We start from the raw sequence: 19,362 nt of genomic DNA, 5'->3' as shown, positions 1-19,362 counted from the left end.
GTCATCTAAAAACGACGATATAATTGGAAAACTATGTGAATTTGTGTACAAATGTTTCAAGAAGAGAGAAGAGACTCTGTAGATTTAGATGGAATATATCACAATGTTCCATTTCTTTTACTTTATGTTACCTAATGCATTTAGCCCATGCTGGGCATGAATATGCAATAAAGTTCATTGTCATTGTCATTGTCATTGTCATTTATTGCGTATTTTATTACCTGGATGTCTTACCGTCATCAACATTCCATAATAGGCTTTAAAACGTGGCATATGTCACTGGGAAAGCATATTCAATAGTATTTGGCGAAGGTATGAGGTCGTGGAACTCATTCAAATTCATATTCTTTTGCCATTTCTAACCCAAAAATTTACATGGACTCTTGTGCCTTGTACTCAAATGATATGACCTGAAGTTCCGAATAAGGTTACTTGGGACTTTTGGACAGACGACCTCTTCATATTTTGCGGTACACCACTTCAAAATGACTTATTTGGGGATTTTTGTCATTTTTAGACATTTTGAAGTGAACTGATGTTGAAATAGTCCATGTTTGGGCAAATACAACTTTGTGATGGTCCATTTCCAAAAGGGTTGGTTTGGCATAGTTTGTTTTAGTGATCATGTCCTCTCAGTCCCATGGTTAATAAGAGCCATACCTTGAGCACGTTAAGGAACCCACCACACCACATCCGAGTGTAAATGGATCATACATATCAGCCCGGTCTTGTCACATTTTATACATTTACTGAACAAAACTAGTACATCACACCTTAAGACGGTCTGCTGGTTCTGCATTACAAAGAAAGAAAATTACCTGGCTGATTTCTGTCCCAATTGGTGTAGATGAGACCCTCTCCATTTGACCATTGGAATATTGCCTGTCCATTGTCAATAATACCAGACAGACCAATCCATAAGTTGATGTCAGAGTCACTAACTCTGCTCGCAAGAAAAGCCTGTTCAAATCTTGAAAAAAATAAATGTTCAAAATCAACTTGATATAATGGTATATTAAGAATTGTAAGATAGGTTAAATAAGTTTAAATATCTAAAACACGGCCATGTGGCTAAAATGGTATAAATATCGACATAAGTATAAAATTCGCCTTGTAACAAAAGAGATCTATTTTTCAGCCTTGTCATGTAAGCTTTTGTTCAACGTTCTTCAAATCACCACACACAGATCTAATTCATTTCAGTGCCAATGTCCTTGCGTTGCTGTTGGAATTCATCATCATGATACTGCTTGAATTATGAAGGGACAAACTTCCGATTGCGTTTGACCATTTCTGACGTCACACTCACATACAGTCTGGTGCCCAGAACGATTGAGTTTCACAGCTGAAGAAGACTGAGCGAGTCAATCAATAATTATATGTTGCGGCCAATTTACAATCTCTTCATTCATAGAGGTGACAATGTAGACTGATTGAAAGCTTATCAAAATGCTTTTAATCGGTCTGCTGTCTACAATCATCAAAGGATCATAATTACAGACCATCGGTCTGCTCAATCTATTCTTCTAAGTTTGTTAACTCCTAGGATCAATTTGTAAAATCTAAATTTATAGGATCTCTCTGACCGTCACCTGTGTGAATATGCCATTCATTTAGATTGAAGAAATTCTCTTCACATCATACTGTATATCCTATGTTATGTTTACTAGTATATATCAGAATGTACCTATCTTGTATCTGAACAAGCTCTGCTGAGTTAGGCGATTGACACTTTGACCTGGCAGCACCCCAGGTTTCAACGTCATCACTCACAATGTAGCAGGATGCCTGGTATGCTAACCAGCCCTACACGAGAATTATTTGGAAAAAGGTAATATTAGTTCATTATGGTGGTATTTTGATAAATTTACACGCTTACCAATTTTTGACCAGCCCTCTGGTCCTTCTGAAGTTGGTAAGCGCTTTACTTTGTGTACGTAATTAGCGTGTAAAATTATCAGTAAGGTGATTTCCGTCAAAGAATTACCTTCATACGTGACGGTATTATGCATAAGCTTCAGTTTTAATGATGCCCCCCCCCCCCTCATCGCACCAATATACGACACATAAACTTCATTTCATGAGGATTTGTCATTTGGCAAAGATATCGACATTATCATTACCTCTTCACATCCAGCAAAGGTAGTTGGCTGCACAGATGGAGTTGTCAACAATGCTTTTGGCTTCTTGCACGCATAGTAAGCTGGCTGGTCACAAGCTGCATCATTCCAGCGGCCATTCTGGGTAATTCAATCAATAAAGCAAGATTTCGGAGACGTCATACCTTATGGAATATTTAGAGCTTCAACTTGTAGATTTCTTATTTTCTTCATGTCTGATTCATTAGCAAAGTATGTTGTATATAGCATAATTTGCTAAATCCACTTCCTTTCGAAATTTTTATAACCCGTCTTGATGAATGGTATAGCCCTAGCTAGGCGTGCCACTGGAGGGACAACTAATTAACCACAACGTGTCCTTTGAGGAGACAGAACGCAAAACCTGTCAGAAAATGGGCTGTCCTTAGGGCAAATAAAGACTCCAGCTGTGATATGAAACCGGCAAACGATGTTTTGAAGGCCCTTATTCCCATACTTGGTAACTGTAGATGTACCACCATCAATGAATGCGTTACATGTATCAAAGTTACCCTCCTTGAAAGATTCTGACAAAAATCCCTCTGCATTCAAGCTGCTAGGGGGCCCTAACCTGCACCACTTGTTCATTATATCAAAAGTTCTCTGAAAATTGCTCTGTTCTGCTCAACTACAGAGATTAGCCGCCAGGGGCCCCAGAATCTTGACATCCACAACACCTACTCACATGCCATATATCACCACAATCCATTCATAGGTTCTAACCATACTTGTTCAGTAACATTGAATGAAAGCCTGGAGTCTCTCGATCATTTCTAAGTATGTTGTTCTAGGACTGATTATGCAAATATACCCCAAATGTGAATATATAGCAGCATAACTGTGTAATACGTTGCGTCAAAAGTCACAAGCGGCAGTTCATTTTCTGTGTCTTGAAAGTATTGTGTTTCTATGGCAACCGTTACTAAGGAGAATATATTTCCATAGCATCGGTAAGATATAATTGAATTCACAGTGCATGCTCCACATGCAAGTCTAACTTCTTTAACTGCACCATTCACTTCCTTCACATCAACCGCTGCGTGCAACACATCAACCGCTGTCCTTCAAATCAATTTTCTTATCCTGCCAGTCTTTTATTAAACCATCTTTTCAATCACTTTCTGCTACTCTTACTGTAGAAAGAACTACGGACACAAACCAACACTCACAAACAGACACACACCGAAACCAGAGATTCCGTCCATGTAAGCAATCAGGTCATCTGGCTAGAGCATTAGCGACTCTTCACAATGAAATCAACCAACAATGATGCGTGACGTTAAGAAAGATTAATTGCAGGTGGACTTGAAGGTCAAGCTATCCAAGATCGTTAAATTGAAACAAATATGACAAGAAATGCAATTATATACAACACAAACATTGTTGTTGACTTGCACACAGTTTTCTGTGTTCCCACTCCAGTCATTAGGTTGATTGTCGTCCCAGTTTGTGAAGGTAGCCGGCAAGTCATCCATCCATTGGAAATACATGTGGATGGACAGGTCATTCAAGCCAATCCAAGTGTTGCCAGGCACTGTTGGATTATATAGATATAGTGACTAAAAGTTTTCTCTATCTTATCCTTAATCATGCTAGTAAAAAAGGCATAATTATAAATATATTGTAACTAAAACAAGTTATTGATCAAACAAATATGACTATCAAGACAAAATCATGTCCTTGTATATTTAGAATGTTGAATGGTACTTAGGAAGTCCATTGATACGTTAGCCTTCAACTGCGTAAAACTAATGCATGATCAGAATCCATCTATCAAGATTAAATATCAGAACACCGATGATAATGTCGAGAAATGCCAAAGTCAATTTCAAAAGTCAAAGAAGAAGATATGAAAGAACCAAAATGAAGAATCTATTGCTCGGTACACCATGCAATGTGTGTCTAGCCATTTGGTCAGCCTTCTTGACCACCTAGACCTCGTAATGAACGCAGTTTTTTGCACGTTCACATCAGTTTTGGGGATCCCAGGGAATGTCATCTATGTAATCGAATCAACATTGCCCAAAGAAAGCCAAGATGTTGTACTACCTCCTGCCACCAGGCTTGTAAGGAGTGCCTGCTCTGTGGAGGTAGAGATGGAGGCCAAGTCCCCGCCCGTCTGTCTGCAGAACAAGGAGGCTTCCTGCCAACTGCGCTGATCAGATGATGTAAAGAAGCAGTTACCATGGTAACTGGTCCATCCAAGTGGGCAGGAAAGCACTGAAAATGATGCCTAATGTCAATATGGCTTCCTCAGCCAAAAATTGAATGGCACTAACTGTACATTCACAATCATAAAGACAGCACCGAGATATTTGCTACGCAGTAAAAGCGTGGGTAGGTGCTGGGAAGGCCCCTTGGTGTACTGCAACAGAACTTCCGGCTTTTGCATTTTTTTTGTCCTGAATATGCTGTGGTCTTGAATTTTTGGTGCCAGTTAGCTTTCGACGTAAGGAAGAAGCAAGATCATCAGTTAGAATAGCTAATATTAATTACAGCCTTCTAATCAATCAGTCAAGATGAAATAAGAGATTTACATATTTTATTGACGTATAAGGTCTCATGCTTTGTGGCATAATGAAATGTTTGGCAACTTGTAAAGCTTAACTCTGAGAAAAAAGGTTGCATTTAAGTCAAAATACTTCTTGATTTGGTGCATCAATGGATGTTGTCAGTAATATGATTACCAAAAATTGCAGTGAGCGCGGACTTACCACCATCAGATTGGAAGAGAAATGACCTGTGTGCAGTCCAGTCTCCAGATCTGATAACATGAAAGTTAAACATTGTTGATTGTTCTATGTGTATTTCTAAACACAGAAAGCATACCTTCAACCAAAATCACACAATACATACGCGAGTAGTGAACAAAACTTACGATAATGTGGAGATGCCATTCTGTGTGGAGCTTTGGTAAGACTGAAGACCTGCTACCTTGATTACAGTGATGTCACCTCCCTGCTCATTGGTTATCCTTCCATCGTGAATTGCTGCTCGGCAAATACTTGAATCCTGTATACGTTCAATCAACATTATCGAAAATCCAGAATGAAACTTTTTCATTTGTTTTTCTAAGCCATTACTATTATTTTTGCATTTTTGAATGACAATGTTTTAATTATCAAGTAAACAGAATGTTGGCAACTTACATCAGTGTACACTCCTGTCCCCTTAACATCTGCTGATGTGCCAATACATCCAGGTGGGCATCGGACACTAGAGATAGAAAATCTGTATTTCTGGAAAACATTCCTTTTGACACTATAATTCTAAAGAAATGTCGATTTGGGTTGGGAAGTCCATTGCAATGATATTTTGAGCATTATTATAACATAGAAATGTGATATGTGAAATAAACAATTCTTTCAAAACAAAACAAAAAATACAAAACAAATCTTACAAAATGATGTGACTTTCCCCTTCTTGGGAATACCCACAAATTACGTTTGATAATTCCCAATGTCTGTTTAGCCTTAATTGTTTTGTCAACATGACATGACAAAAATTGTGAAATCAAGCATAGCTACATCCATCTGACGGTTGCTGTTCACTACCAGCTATGTCATGAACTGTTAGTATAAGCTGTGATTCTGTGAATCGCTTGCTCTGAAACCATGCTTGTAGTCTGTCGGCATATCGTTACTTTCTAAGTGCTTCATGGCATGGCAACGAATACCATGTACTAGCAGTTTGTAGGTCAGTGAAACAGTGAAACAGATGACTTTGTGTAGTTACTGGGGACAGCTCTATCTCCCTTTTTAAGAATGCATCTCCCCAGTCTTTGTGATTTCTCCTGTGTCTAACGAGTGTTGAAAAGATTCCTTAACACTAGTGCTATTTCAGTGGCTGTCATTTTGAGGAACCTATGTGGTATTTGGTCTGTTCCGGATGCTTGGAAAGGAGGCAAAATGTGTTCCATGTCACTGATAAGAGGAGCTCCCACGACAAGGTCTCTCCTCAAGCCTCTGGTTTTGTCATCGATAGCTTCCCTCAGTATGTCTGCTCCATTTTTTTAATGTGATGCTCTTATACTTTTCTGTACTATTTTTTCTTGTATTTGTACATATGACAAACAATCAGCTTTCATGGCTGGATGCAACATTGCCCATGTTGTATAACACAACATCGTATAGTACGAAGTTAAAAGCTGTGAACGTACGTGAATTTTTCCTCACTTCTTGAATCAGCACGAGTTGAGCAGTCAATCAAATCTGCCACCAAAGGAAAATGTGAAAAATCAATATCATTATGACACTTGACAACAAATAAAAAGACATAATGCCAGATATTGGCGTTTAATAACCTAGATTCAGGAGTCTTTCATTTCTCAGTTTATTCTTTTGTACAAACACAAGATTAAACTATTTTCTATCTATTTCATATATGTTTTATAGATGTTTGATATCATATCAACCTATTATAACTTGTGACTAAGTCTTCAAGCGATGTGTCATGATGCATATACAGGAACATTTGAACATTTAAAACTAATTGCTCTTTAAAGCACATGATTATAGAAATTGCATTATACACAATATAAGTAACAGTATAGATAACAATTTTGAATGATGGTTGAAGATAGTTAAGAAAGACTATCGGAAAAAATACGTCTAGTTGAATTCCTACCTGCAGCTCCAGTATTTATGCAGTTATAGGTCACTTCTAGGTATTTCTGCACTCCTGAACATGGATCTCCAAATACGCTGTTACTGGCAACTACAGGGCAGCTTGTTAGTCCATCACAGTCTGTCTTCACTTTCTGCATCACTCCCGCAGCAGCACAGTCTGTGTTTGCTGCAGAAAGATGGACGCATTGTTGTACATGTATGGTTAATCGCACTTATTGAGTGGATGCAGTCTGGGTTGCTGACTATAAAATCTCATATGTGAGAAATTGTATGTTAACAATTTTTGAAACATACTTTTATCCTTCCGTGCAAAACTATGTCAGTGATATCGCTGCGACTCAATTCTGTTTTTCTGTAACCGTAAAATGGCAAGTATGCGTGTCATATTACTTGATTGTTCTTAATCTTTAACCCTATCTAAACCAGGCTTTTTTGAGAGTTTTGGACGGGGGGGAGTCATTCGCCCCCGTCATAACTTCCAAACGGTATTGTCTATGGTCTATGAGTGTAATTAATCTGAAAAGTACTCGGGGGGTTATCAGAATATTGATGCTGGATAATGCAACTGCTACCTAGTCCAGGTTCAAGGTAATGTTGACAAAACAATTACGTTCTTGTATTCAGAAGAAAATATTATCAGCCGAACCAGAACACTCTCCTCTGGTCTTCTTTATGGCTTTGATGTACCAATGCACATAATTTGCAATTTTGAAAGAACATTCTGAAGAGACAGTTATTTCTTAAACTTACATATAGGGTGGTTTGAGCAGATGTTGGGGTCACTTCGTCCGTAAGCAGCTGCCACCACTTCAATAACCTTTCCTGCGTCACAGGAGAGTGTGTCACCTTGCCTCTCACACACGTGCACAAGAAACTGGTCTGCATAAATGTTGAAAATGAAGGTAGCACTTTTTGTAAAACAAATTTGCACTAAGGGTATAGATTTGTTTGCAGATTGAAAAACTCTTGCAAGAGGCGAAAAGCACAATGATAAGAAGGTACGACAGAGCTCAGAAGAGAAAAAAGCTACCAAGACGTCGGTGGATGAAATTCCTTTGCTGTGAAGCTAAAAACTCTGTATATGATAAATGGATAAAAACAAAAATGACCAAATAATTCTAGTGTGAGCAATAATGACACACCATCCGCATCTTAACGTTGTGTAACATAAATTCGGGATTTTTCCGATAATGGTTGACTGAAATCAATCTAGCAGAACAATAAACCATCCTTTTTTCTATAATTCTGTCAGTATCCTGTACTATCTTTGCACTAATCATATATATGGTAGATTTTGTCTCTAGTCGTGCTGACACCATAATATTTCAACTTGAAACTACCGTCCGCCGCACGCACAATGACGGTGCTGTCGGACAGGGGGGCACATTAATTCGGGAGAGAAGATTCGTCTTGAATATCTTACCGCTAATCACATTTTATACAGCAGCTATTTGTTCCATCCTTGGCTTGAGGATAGTGCTATGGATTTCGACGTGTCCAAGTAAAAAAAATACACGAAAAAACGGCCGTACCGCACACATCAGGCCAGTTCGGGAACAACCCGTGTGTTGAGTCGGTAAAACTTCACTCAAAGTCGGCCCATCGTCATCATCGGGCAACGTGTAACGTTACATTATTCATGGAAAGTTAGCTGGATGCCGTAGCAATGGTAATACTACTATGTCCATGTGTTCCTTGTTGTGTTAGGAGCAAACTTTGAGGAAAATATCTTCCTCAGTCCACTATCACACGCAGCATTTAGACAAAAAAGTGTTCCTCACAAACCTTTGTCGTCTGCTTGACAACAGGATTCTGGTTAACAATATGGCGGCGGGAAAATACACGTGCCGTAGGTTGTAGCAACAGAGAGGAGTTTTGATGATTGATCACACTTAGAATCCAGTTGCAGGTTAGCAAAAGAGATTGTAATAAGTTGTCTTGTAAATAATTGTGTTTAGCAGGAAGCGGATGTGACATTTTTCTTATAAACCAGCCGACAACCATGTTGTGTAATTCTCCCACGAAGCCCTCAGACTGTTCCAATAAGGGACGGAGAGTTTTTGACCTCGTCGCCTTATAATGCATGCTTATCGAAGCTTTTCAGACAGTGTTCTGAATACGTAAGTCTGTCAGGTTTGCATTTCTAGCGGTATTACTTATGTTGCATCTAGCACATATCCCTAAATATCCCGTTTTCGAAAAATCGCGAATTTAAGTACCCCGCGAATTTATGTTACCCAACGTTACATGTTTTCTGTTGCCCATAACTTTATCACAAAGAAAGAAACAAATTTACATGATTACATTTCCTTCATTATTGTCCCTTATTCTATGCCAAATAAAGCCTCATTTCTGTTTTGCTTTCATTTCACAATAGCAGCGTTGCAATAACATAGACAATAGAGATGCCATCATTCAGGCAGAAGATGAAGGTTTATAGAATTGATGAACAAACCTGGCGGTGGAAGCGGTGTAGGTACAGTGGGTGTCTGACGAGTTTTACAGATGTAACCTCGACCCTCATCACAGCTTAGATCATTCCAGCGGCCATTACTGCTGGTAATCTCCACACAGTTATCAGTACTTCCGCCATTAGGACCTACGAGAGTAAATTAAGCGAGTCAGTATCTTAATTCTCTAGGATTAGTATGATCTACTTTGCATGCAGTCATATGAAAACAAATTCAGACATAATTTCAGTTGAAGTTTCTTACCAGAAGCCCAATTGAAATAGACAAATGCACTTCCATCATTCCACCTCCATCCGCCTTGTGTTCCGAGGTTGTTGGCTCCGATCCACAAAGATGCCATCCCGGTTACAGAGGACAAGAGTCCTATAGAGTTGCAAAGTTCAATTCAATCAGAGTGATGAACAGTTTAGGATACATCATTTACTATGAATTAAACTCTTATTATCTCCATGAAAAATGGAGATATTGTTTTTGGTGTGTCTGTGTGTGTGTGTGTTTGTGTTTCCGGACTCTTGTAGTCAGCATAACTCAAGAACCTCTTGATGGATTACAATGATATTTGGTATGTGGGCGGGTGTTGTGAAGCCGAAGGTTAGGGTCGATTTTGGGCCCCCTGGTATGTGACCTTGGTACTGCAGCAGAACTTCAATTTTTGTATCTTTTGACCTAGACGTGCTGTGGTCTTGATTTTTGGGTGGCAGATAGCTTGTGATGTAATAAAGAAGTGGTGTAGGTTTGGGTCCCCTAGCAGCTTTCTCTGGAACTGCAAGGGCGTTTTTGTGAAAATCTTCTAGGGACAATAACTGAACAAAGGAACAACAGATTTCCATGATATTTAGTATGCAGGTAGCTTGGACAGAGATACACACAATGAAGTGCAAATTATGCTAATTGGGAATTAATTTGCATAGATAATGAGGAAAATCTATATTTGCAGTGTTTTCCATTATAAGACTCAAATACATGTAACATATGTAGTTTATGGAAAGTGGAGCATCAACAGATACCAATAATGCAAATAAATTCCTGATTTGCATAATTAATGCAAAAACACAGAAATTCATCAAATTGGAAAATTATAGAACTGTCAATATTGCAACATGTGTAAGTTAGATAAAGGTGTTTATGATTAAGCATGCATTATGTAAATGTGTAAGTCATTTGCATAAATAGAATTGTTCATGGAGATATGAGGTCGCGGAACTCTTGTTATAGTTGTGATCACCGTTTGATAATTACAATGAATGCAGCACCAGTTTTTTTACTTTGCTTGAAAGTTCATTGTGTTGATGGAAAGATTAAGCTATAATTTCCAAAACAATGGGAAAATGGCACTTAATCATGCTTTCGGCTGAACATCACCAGTCTTTGTCAAGGAATTAGCAGGGATGCCCTGAAACGTATGCAAATCATGATACACAGTTCACTATTCAGTCAATATTCTACATAAACCTGCATAAAATGACGTCACATAGAAGCCATGGTTTACGCTCATTCCTAGATAAACCTCTGACTTGTGCCCTTCAGTAAAATATGTGTTTACGTTCCAGTTTCCTAATTCGTTGGATATTATAGTCTGATCCTGGTACTATAAATGTTCCACTGTCGTTAAAGATGCTAGCTGAAACATGCTGACTGGCATGCATGCCAGTCAGCATGTAAGCATGATAAGAACGGAAAATATAAAGGTTTGAATGTTTATTGGTAATATCCAGGTGTTGATGAATATGGACGCAGTACCTGTAATGTAGAACTGCTCATGAGGAGTCGTGATGCTGAGGAGATCCCCTCCTCTTTGTCCGCACATTAACTGTGCTTCACGCCAGGTCTGAACGGAGGCGCTGTTGATCTGGTAGCAGAAGTCTCCCATTGGATCCTCGTTCCAGCCCGCAGGACACTTGCCACTATTCCATACTGTAAAGCAAAGGGATGAGTGTACTTGGTACCAAATGAAATTAAACTTCTAAAACGCAGCTTACAATTTTGGGCTTGAACCATAGTATGACATACCATAGTATGACAGTGTCTCAAAACTGAAAGAGCTAATCTGAACTGCATTGAAATAGTATCTGATAATTTGAATACATAACACTTATGTCGGATTTTGATTCATTTACTGCATTGGTGAAACCAAAAAGTACTCGACAAAGGACGTGTAGAAACCGGGAGGTAATCTGACCTCGGCTGGAGGAAAAAAACTTGCTTACAAACACTGTGCGTCAAATAAAGTTGAAGATGAAATGCATTCTACTTCAAACTGCCCATTCGACAAAGCAAAAGAAACAAGCTCTTTATAGAAATTGCCAAATTCTCTTCAATTTTTTCACGTTTTCTGACAAAAACAAAACTTCTTTCCTATCAACATCACAGGAATAACACATAACAGAAGGTTTTTAGTTTTTTAAATGTCTTGTCTCATGGTGGTAAAAAAGGCCTTGATTTTTCCTAACTTAGAATACATGCATATTGATGAGGAATCGATGCCAATCACCCCTGTCACTACTGGCAACAGTAGCTGATTGGTTCACGCCATTGCAAGCGGGAACTAGATTTGTTTTGGTCGCATCAAGCCGATCAGAATTTTGCCCGCAAACTTGTCCTAGCTTTTCAAATGCACGCCTTGTCTCCGCCCCCATTGTCCTCCGGTTAGCACATTAACATATATGGCCTCCGTTGGTCAGTATTGACCATGGTAAAATTCTAATTCACAACAGCCCTACAGCATCGACTATGGCTTAACAGCCCTATACGAGAATGGAAGTCTCTGCCACATAAATCACATCTGTAAGCTGACTCAGTTCTGTTGCAAAACTCTTTTCTGCGGATCCGCTTTTCTTCTGCGTTGTGCATCAGTCTGGCTTCTGATTTGAGTTGTCTGGACAGTGTGCATCTCCACCTGGAACGGTCACTTGCAAGGTCCTCCCAGTGCTCCGTATCAATATCTAGATGTTATGTATGAATGCATACTAAGGCTATTTGTGAAACTTATGCTGTACTTACAAGTTATGTATATGTCAAACTAGCCTAGTCAGCAAAACTGCCATGACCAATTAGTTCCTACTTACTAACTTAGACCAGCGTAGTTAGACGCTATCTAGTTGTACCATGCAGCAAGCCTTAAATGGCGCACCTCAAATCGTGTTTGTAAGTGTGTTAAGTGTCTACTACACCCAGTGAAAATAGCAATTCGACTTGTATGGTAAAAAGAAATCGCAGTTTTCGCCGTAACTCACCCCAATTACCGGCCGAGGGTCCTAGATTCTACGCGCAACCGCCGGGGATGCCGCAGAACCCGCCGACATGATAAACAAAATCTCTATACTACGTACATTATCTGGGACTTTCTTAAACACACAGACACTCAAAATTAACGCATAGAATTCGAATAGTTCATTGATGAGGTCGAATATTTTCATTTTAGACAAATCCATGGAATTTTACCACATATATACTGAGACCCCAAAACGTAGCACTCACCTTGATACATTTGCGTCTATGACATGAACTAAGTGTACCGACATGTCTGGCCCTGTCCTACACAGAGACTCAATAATCACAGCCCACGTTTTCCGATTAAAAAACGCATTCTTTCTAATAACAAACTCCTTCTCGTCATTCTTGTACATGTAATAGAACGCGGTCTAAAGACCGTAATTCAATACGCGCACACGCCAGTGTTTGATGTGCCGAATGTTTCGGCTTGCGCTGACATGCATAGAAACTTCCTGGCAGCTTTGACTGGTAGAAAAAAACTCGGTGCATTCCTATACAGAGGAGATGTACGTTGTATGAAAATACACATTAGTAAATCAACTGCTTGGGAAATACGGAAGAGATCAGAGTGTTATTGTTTGACAGCAGAACTTGATTTTCTGGTTTCTTCAGATAACACACTTGCGGGTCTTATTCGTGTATTTTTTTACATTATCTTACCCACGTGTAATTCAATCGCCAATTGAACCGTTCAGGTGTATTTTGCTTAAAGAAATTGATCGAGGTTTCTGTCTCTACAAACTCTCCCGGCCTGGTTGATACAATGGTTCAATTTCTCGTGGAAAAATTTCTCCGATCCAAAATGATAAGAAGAAAATTACAATGGCCCAACATTACATTTTAGAAGTATCAGATGATATTCTGAGTTAGGGCTACCCAAGGCTCCATTGAAACAACTCTGTCAGAAATTGAAGCTTAGATTTGCATCATCATGGTGTATGGTTACTACTGCTTAAAGTTACTGTTGGACGGTTACTATTTTATTTTTTATATTCATCCGTAAGTACATTTATGTAAGCAATCTACAGTAATTGATTGTCGCAAAAATGATTACAGTCCTCACTTGTAGTAGGCAGTGCTGTTGGCAGGTTCACCTCATCTGCAGGTCTTTTACAGACATACCCACGTGTGGACCAGAACTGGCCACACGGGACATCGTTCCACATGCCTGTGTCGTAAACAATCTCAGTACAGTCTTCATTCCCTCCAGCATTGCTGGGCTCTCCTGGTTCCCAGTTTAAAAATGTCTGCATGATTACAAGAGACAAGATATAAGGGCATAGCTTTCAGCTGTCTTTCATTTCCACTAAATACATTAAAGGCAGTTTGTCACAGGTCTATGTTATAGGTTTAACTTACTTAAAATGGTTAATGACCCGCCCCGAGCTGAATATGGTAGGTGTCATAAGGCCTGGATATTTGATATAACCGCCTCATAAATTCACCTCGCTCGCAACCATATACACCGAGGAATAGCCGGGTCATTAACGTTATCATCATATAGCCTATCCAAACTGACCCACGTAAGAGTAAAAAATTTCTGTATGACACATAGATCCCTTAATACTATAATAATACATTTCAGAATTTACATTTGTCCTTTTTGTACAGAAGATGGTGAAAAATTTCCGCAGGCAATGTTTGATAACATTGCAATCTTGGCATGTCATATCTTTTTCAAATCTATTCTATTCTACTCTTCTCTGTTCATCATTCCTCTCTGTTCGGTGTCCTTCCGATTGGACAGTTAGGGGTGTCGAGAATATTTTTTTCTGTCCTTTAGATTTGACTTGTATGGAAATGATTTATCTTACTTTATCATATCTTTCCAAAAGATTTGGTTTATTTTAAGATGGTAAACATTTTATGGAACAAATAGACATGATACAAATGTTAACAAAAAGAGTCGTGTCCTTCTACATAATGGAACGGTCGAACAAGTCCTTTATCGTAATAAAGGCACACTTGATATTCATTCATCACCACTTGTGGTACTTTTATTGTATCATGGCGTCATAACCGATATGGAATGGAGGCTTCTGATTGGTCAACGTCATCGTCTATACGATATTAGGAGATGAAAGCATTTATCGAATGATTATCCATTGTTACCTTATATCTGGTTACTATAACTGTCTTTGAACGTCTACGTGTTACTTGCGACTGAAAGCTTCATCATTTTAAGAATATTGTAAATGCTGTAACTCACAGTGGGCAATCCATCCAGCCATGTAAATGTTCCCTCTGTTGTCTTATCATGGAAACCGATATTCAAGTTTCTGTTACCGTGACCTGGGGTAGAAAACAAGGTTGAAATTCCAACACCAAAGTTTTTTTGAAATTTCTAAAAAATTACTGCATTTGCAAATTAACAAAAACAATATGAGAACAGAAAAACATACTATAAGGAACATAAATACCACGGATCCTGCCTGTCACATAGATACATAAACATAATATATAAGCGGAAAGGAAACTGAATACAAATCATGTATATCGAATTGGTAAAAAAGGAAAATAAACATATAATAAGCATAAATGATATTCAAATTAAACCAAATACCTCCAATTTCTTAACATGTGACCCAAACGTTTCCGTAAGTGCGTGAATGATTTTATATATCATGTGGCTAAGTGTAGTTCAGAGCAGAGCCCACCAAGAATGAAATCTTGCTCCTCTGCAGACGTCACACTTGTCAGAGTTGCGTCCTTCTGGCTGCACTCTGTCCGTGCCTTGTCCCACGTCTCGTCTTGGTTCACGAACAAGTAGCAGGAACTGAACATTGGATGAAGTATCCATCCAACTGGGCAGCTCTTGTTTTCTGGAATAAACATATATATAAGAATGAAAGTTGAAAGCTTGTCATCATCCCCTTAACTTGCAAGATTCTTTCTTGTCGAGCTAAGGTTTTATACGTATACTCTACATATCTTATATCATATGATTGCAAGATGAAAATACTCAGCTGCATTTAATTTGATTATGTAATACTGTACGTATTATGATTTCTAAAGCCCCGGTTACACATAGCCGAATAGGCCTCCCGACCATGGATAGGAGTGATTCGGGAGCTAAATCGGCTGTTGTCGGCTGGCGTTCGGCTGAGTCGGATGCTGTTTGGCTGAGTCGGCTGGTGTTCGGCTGCGCCAGCCGAATGTTTTAAAAACTCTAAAACATTCGGCTCTGGGCGGAGGGTCTGGAATGGTTTGGCTGGTGTTCGGCGCGGTTGGCTTGTGTTTGGCCGGTGTTCGGTAGTAAGTCAGCAGCAAAATTCGAACCTTAACTACGCGATAACCACTGCTTCCTCCCATCTAATTACCTACATGACATGACTTACCCCAAGGCCGTAGATAAATCTCTGCTAACTCAATTCTGTATCTGTATCTATATAGCTGGTATAACCGCCATTCGGCGTAACACACCAGTTTCGCAGGCACGCAGCGCAGCAGCAGCCGGTTATATTACGCCGAACAACCTGTTACGTCTAACCTTCGCATATCTAACTGCATGCATTTCCAACAAAACTGACTACTACCAGAACGTGGCCGACTCACCTCCGACCTTCACACGACCAAAAACAGAGAGGAACACTAAAAGCCGTATGGAAGCTTATCGTGATCCGAATTCGATCTCTCGGCGATTTTAGCAACATAGAAAAATGGATTATTTTGATTAAAAATAAAAATGACCCCTCTTTTGAAAGTCCCTTTTGAATGTCTTTTTCAATTTGTGAGAGGGTTAGGAACCGTTCGGGGATCAGTCAGGGAAAATTCGGCAGTCTGGGGCTAGAGGTCGGGATGGTTAGGAGTAGGTTAGAAAGCATTCGGGGCTCAGTCGGGGGTGGGTCATGTACTGGTTAGGAGATGGTTGGGACAAGTTCGGTGCATGTTCGGCGCCAAAGGTAGGCGTGGCCTAAAACTGGCCAAACTGCTCCCGAACTACTGCCGTCCTGGGTCGGCTGGCGTGCGGGACTCATGTTCGGCTATGTGTAACCCGGGCTTAAGTGGACATGCCTATAAATGTAATTTGCAAATCTGTAAATTGACATAAATTCACATGTTGAATACAAAAAAAAATCGTTGAACATGATGTAAAAGAGATGGTAATAGGTTCTTATATAATTAGCTGGTAATAATACTTACGCCTTGAGCTGCATCCAAGAAGCTCCAACCTTAGTCCAATGCCATTGTTCCAGGTCTTAGGCCAGACACGGACAAACCGTGTGACAATAGGTGCATCTAGGTAGGTGCGAACCTCCGTGTTTTGGTCAGTATTTCCTTGAAATATCTGTCAAGGTGCAAAACGTTGCAAATAACAGATTCAGGTTTGCACGCACGGCTTATGGCAGGGCAGCCTGAAGGCCTACACTGTCAGCACTTTAACAATGTGGGCCGTCAGTTGGTTCGACTCTCTTTTACATGGAAAGAGAGAAAGTCTAAAGCAGTCTTTCTTTGTTTGCTGGAGTTAACTGGTATCATTCTTGTCGCCAAGGTATAGTAACTTGTGTTATCAAACAAGTTGTGTATAATTCCAAAAAAAAGTCATTTCCATACATTTTCACTGTTTTATCGGCAAAACTGCGTTTTGGTGCTAATATCTAAGAGAATAAAACAAGTATGCTAAACAATAAAAACAGACAAATATTAGACCGTTAGATCTCAACATGCAGTATATTGAAATTTATAGAGTTTATATTCTAAGTGCAGATTTTCTAGATTCTATTCTTCACCGCAATGACAACTCAACGTTACGTCATCGTGTAAATTACGCTACTATATGCCTCTTCAAAATTGCAAATCTAAAAAATTAACCTGCTAGAGCCACACTAGATGACAATTGATAGCCAACCATAATAAGTAAGTAAGTCAACCATAGTTGTGAGAAGTTCATATCATTAGTTAAGTATTATGGAGAAATGTATTTGTTTATTCATTTTACAATTTTCTGCCTCACTTTCCCCGTTTACGAAGAATGGGTGGAATAGATACGTCACTTGAATAGTTCCATGTGAAGTGTACCTTTGGCGGTCCACTGCTATCCGTAATGATCTCCCAGGAGTGTCTATCCAGGCTATACATCACTTCATATGAGGTCACCCAACGCACCAGGTCGAACGTGCCCTGAGTCACCATACCAGTCACTTTGGTTGGATACAACAAGTCTGATGCAAAAACATAAAGATTGTTTACTGCAGAGACTCCTGGCACTGATGCTATCTCTATGCTTGTTCGCTCGTTCTCATTTAAATGTACACATTTTGCAATCTCCGTTACCGTAAGAAGTAAGACGTTCCTGACATTAAGATATGACACATGTAAGGTGCCAAACTGCCGTTTTTAAAAGTTAGAAAAGTTTTAAGTCGTCATAAAAACTACAGTTTGACATCCTATACGTGGCATATCCTAATGCCAGGAACGTCTTATTTCAATCGGTAACGGAGATTACAAAATGTGTACATTTAAATGAGAACGAGCGTGTTATGTTGACTGTGTTCGTAATGTTTCTTTCTCCTGTCAAATATTCCAATCGACTCAGCTCGGTCTTCCCTGGACCAACTGAGCTGAAATTTGGTATACAGGTAGAGTGGGCGAATACCCTGGGTCCTTTTTTTCAATTTTTTTTATATCTTTAAAACGATTTTATTGATGTTTTTCTGACCAAAAACGTACGTTTTTGGCCTCCTGTGCTCTGGAAATACATCTAAATGACCTGAAATTTGCTATGGGGGTACATTGAACAAATATTCAAAGAACCCCACTCGCACTTTTGGTATACACCACTTCAAAAAACGATTTTGGAGGGAATTTTGGGGATAAGATCGGCAATTTTTCTCCTATGACCATATATGGTGTTGCCATATATGGTCACATCTTTATTCATATGGCCAGGTGCGAACGTAAACAACACGACCTTAAGGTCAGTGACCCCAAGTCCCAAGTGGACCTGGCCTGTGATTTGTGCGCGTAATTATTGAGCGGGGGACATTGGAAGGGAAAATATTCTGTATTTGCTATTGCAAATGTTGCCTTTCTAGTGTTAATGTTGTGTCCTAATGAAGTTATGTGCAATTGAGAAGGTTCAAAATCTACGCCTTTTCTGGTGGTGTTTTTCGACATAAATCTATTGCTCTATTTCCCTCTCTGTATGTACATACAATCATACATATACACAGCAATAACATTTTTTTCACTTACACCAAGAGTACGCTCATATCCCTACAATTGGCTGTGTACCCTTTCTTTGGCAACGTTTTTTTAATGGTGGTGTGTGTCAGTGTTACAGTACAGGTTACAAAATACGCACCAGAAATTTGCGGTACGTTGAGCAGAAATTTGTGAAACCTTTGCAAAACCTGCTGAGTTGGTTCGAAGAACTGGTCGCTGCGTAATGAACAATTGTCTGGACCTCCGATTGCGGAAATTCTTCCGCAGGAGAAATCCAGATCTTCAGCAAGATTTCACTTGTTTACATTCTGAAATTTGCATGACACGTGTTGGTCCATACATAGCTGGAAGAGTCCATTCTTGTATGAGGGGGACATTTTTTTAAAATTCAATTTTGGGCTTGGTTGATTATCAAAAAGGTCCAGTTTTGTTTGGTGGAGGCGTTTTTTAATGGTCCAGTATGGATATGGGCGCCTGGAAGAGCCCATCCATGCATAGGGTTTCAAATTGGGAGAGATCCATTTCTGACTGGTCTTCAATTCAATAATTTATCCAAATATGTTACCAACATTGCAGACATATAACAAACGTAAGCCTCGATGCCACAGTCGCTTTTTGCATGGGAAGGGAAATGGGCGAAACATGTTGCGTTTGCTCCTGCAAATGTTGCCTTTCTAGTATGGTTTT

At 39.4% G+C, this 19,362-nt stretch overlaps 1 protein-coding gene across 1 annotated transcript in view; it reads right to left on the bottom strand.

Moving 5' to 3' along the window:
• LOC136448808 (lymphocyte antigen 75-like) overlaps positions 1–19,362 on the bottom strand; it is an 80,265-nt gene that overhangs the window by 32,086 nt on the left and 28,817 nt on the right. The window contains exons 14-32 of the mRNA XM_066448457.1: positions 17,530–17,672; positions 16,654–16,798; positions 15,168–15,332; positions 14,720–14,802; positions 13,574–13,757; positions 10,978–11,151; positions 9,481–9,600; positions 9,222–9,365; positions 7,517–7,645; positions 6,765–6,932; positions 6,298–6,349; positions 5,288–5,354; positions 5,017–5,150; positions 4,853–4,902; positions 4,188–4,358; positions 3,518–3,672; positions 2,124–2,240; positions 1,688–1,806; positions 819–970 (exon numbers count right to left, since the gene is read on the bottom strand). Of these exons, the coding sequence (XP_066304554.1) occupies positions 819–970; positions 1,688–1,806; positions 2,124–2,240; positions 3,518–3,672; positions 4,188–4,358; positions 4,853–4,902; positions 5,017–5,150; positions 5,288–5,354; positions 6,298–6,349; positions 6,765–6,932; positions 7,517–7,645; positions 9,222–9,365; positions 9,481–9,600; positions 10,978–11,151; positions 13,574–13,757; positions 14,720–14,802; positions 15,168–15,332; positions 16,654–16,798; positions 17,530–17,672 (2,472 nt within the window). The remainder of the gene's footprint in view (positions 1–818; positions 971–1,687; positions 1,807–2,123; positions 2,241–3,517; positions 3,673–4,187; positions 4,359–4,852; positions 4,903–5,016; positions 5,151–5,287; positions 5,355–6,297; positions 6,350–6,764; positions 6,933–7,516; positions 7,646–9,221; positions 9,366–9,480; positions 9,601–10,977; positions 11,152–13,573; positions 13,758–14,719; positions 14,803–15,167; positions 15,333–16,653; positions 16,799–17,529; positions 17,673–19,362) is intronic.

The sequence above is a fragment of the Branchiostoma lanceolatum genome, chromosome 14 (assembly GCF_035083965.1).
Source record: "Branchiostoma lanceolatum isolate klBraLanc5 chromosome 14, klBraLanc5.hap2, whole genome shotgun sequence".
In the NCBI taxonomy this organism is placed as follows: domain Eukaryota; kingdom Metazoa; phylum Chordata; class Leptocardii; order Amphioxiformes; family Branchiostomatidae; genus Branchiostoma; species Branchiostoma lanceolatum.
Note: the sequence above shows the minus strand (reverse complement) of the source record. Positions and strands in the feature narration are given on the sequence as shown.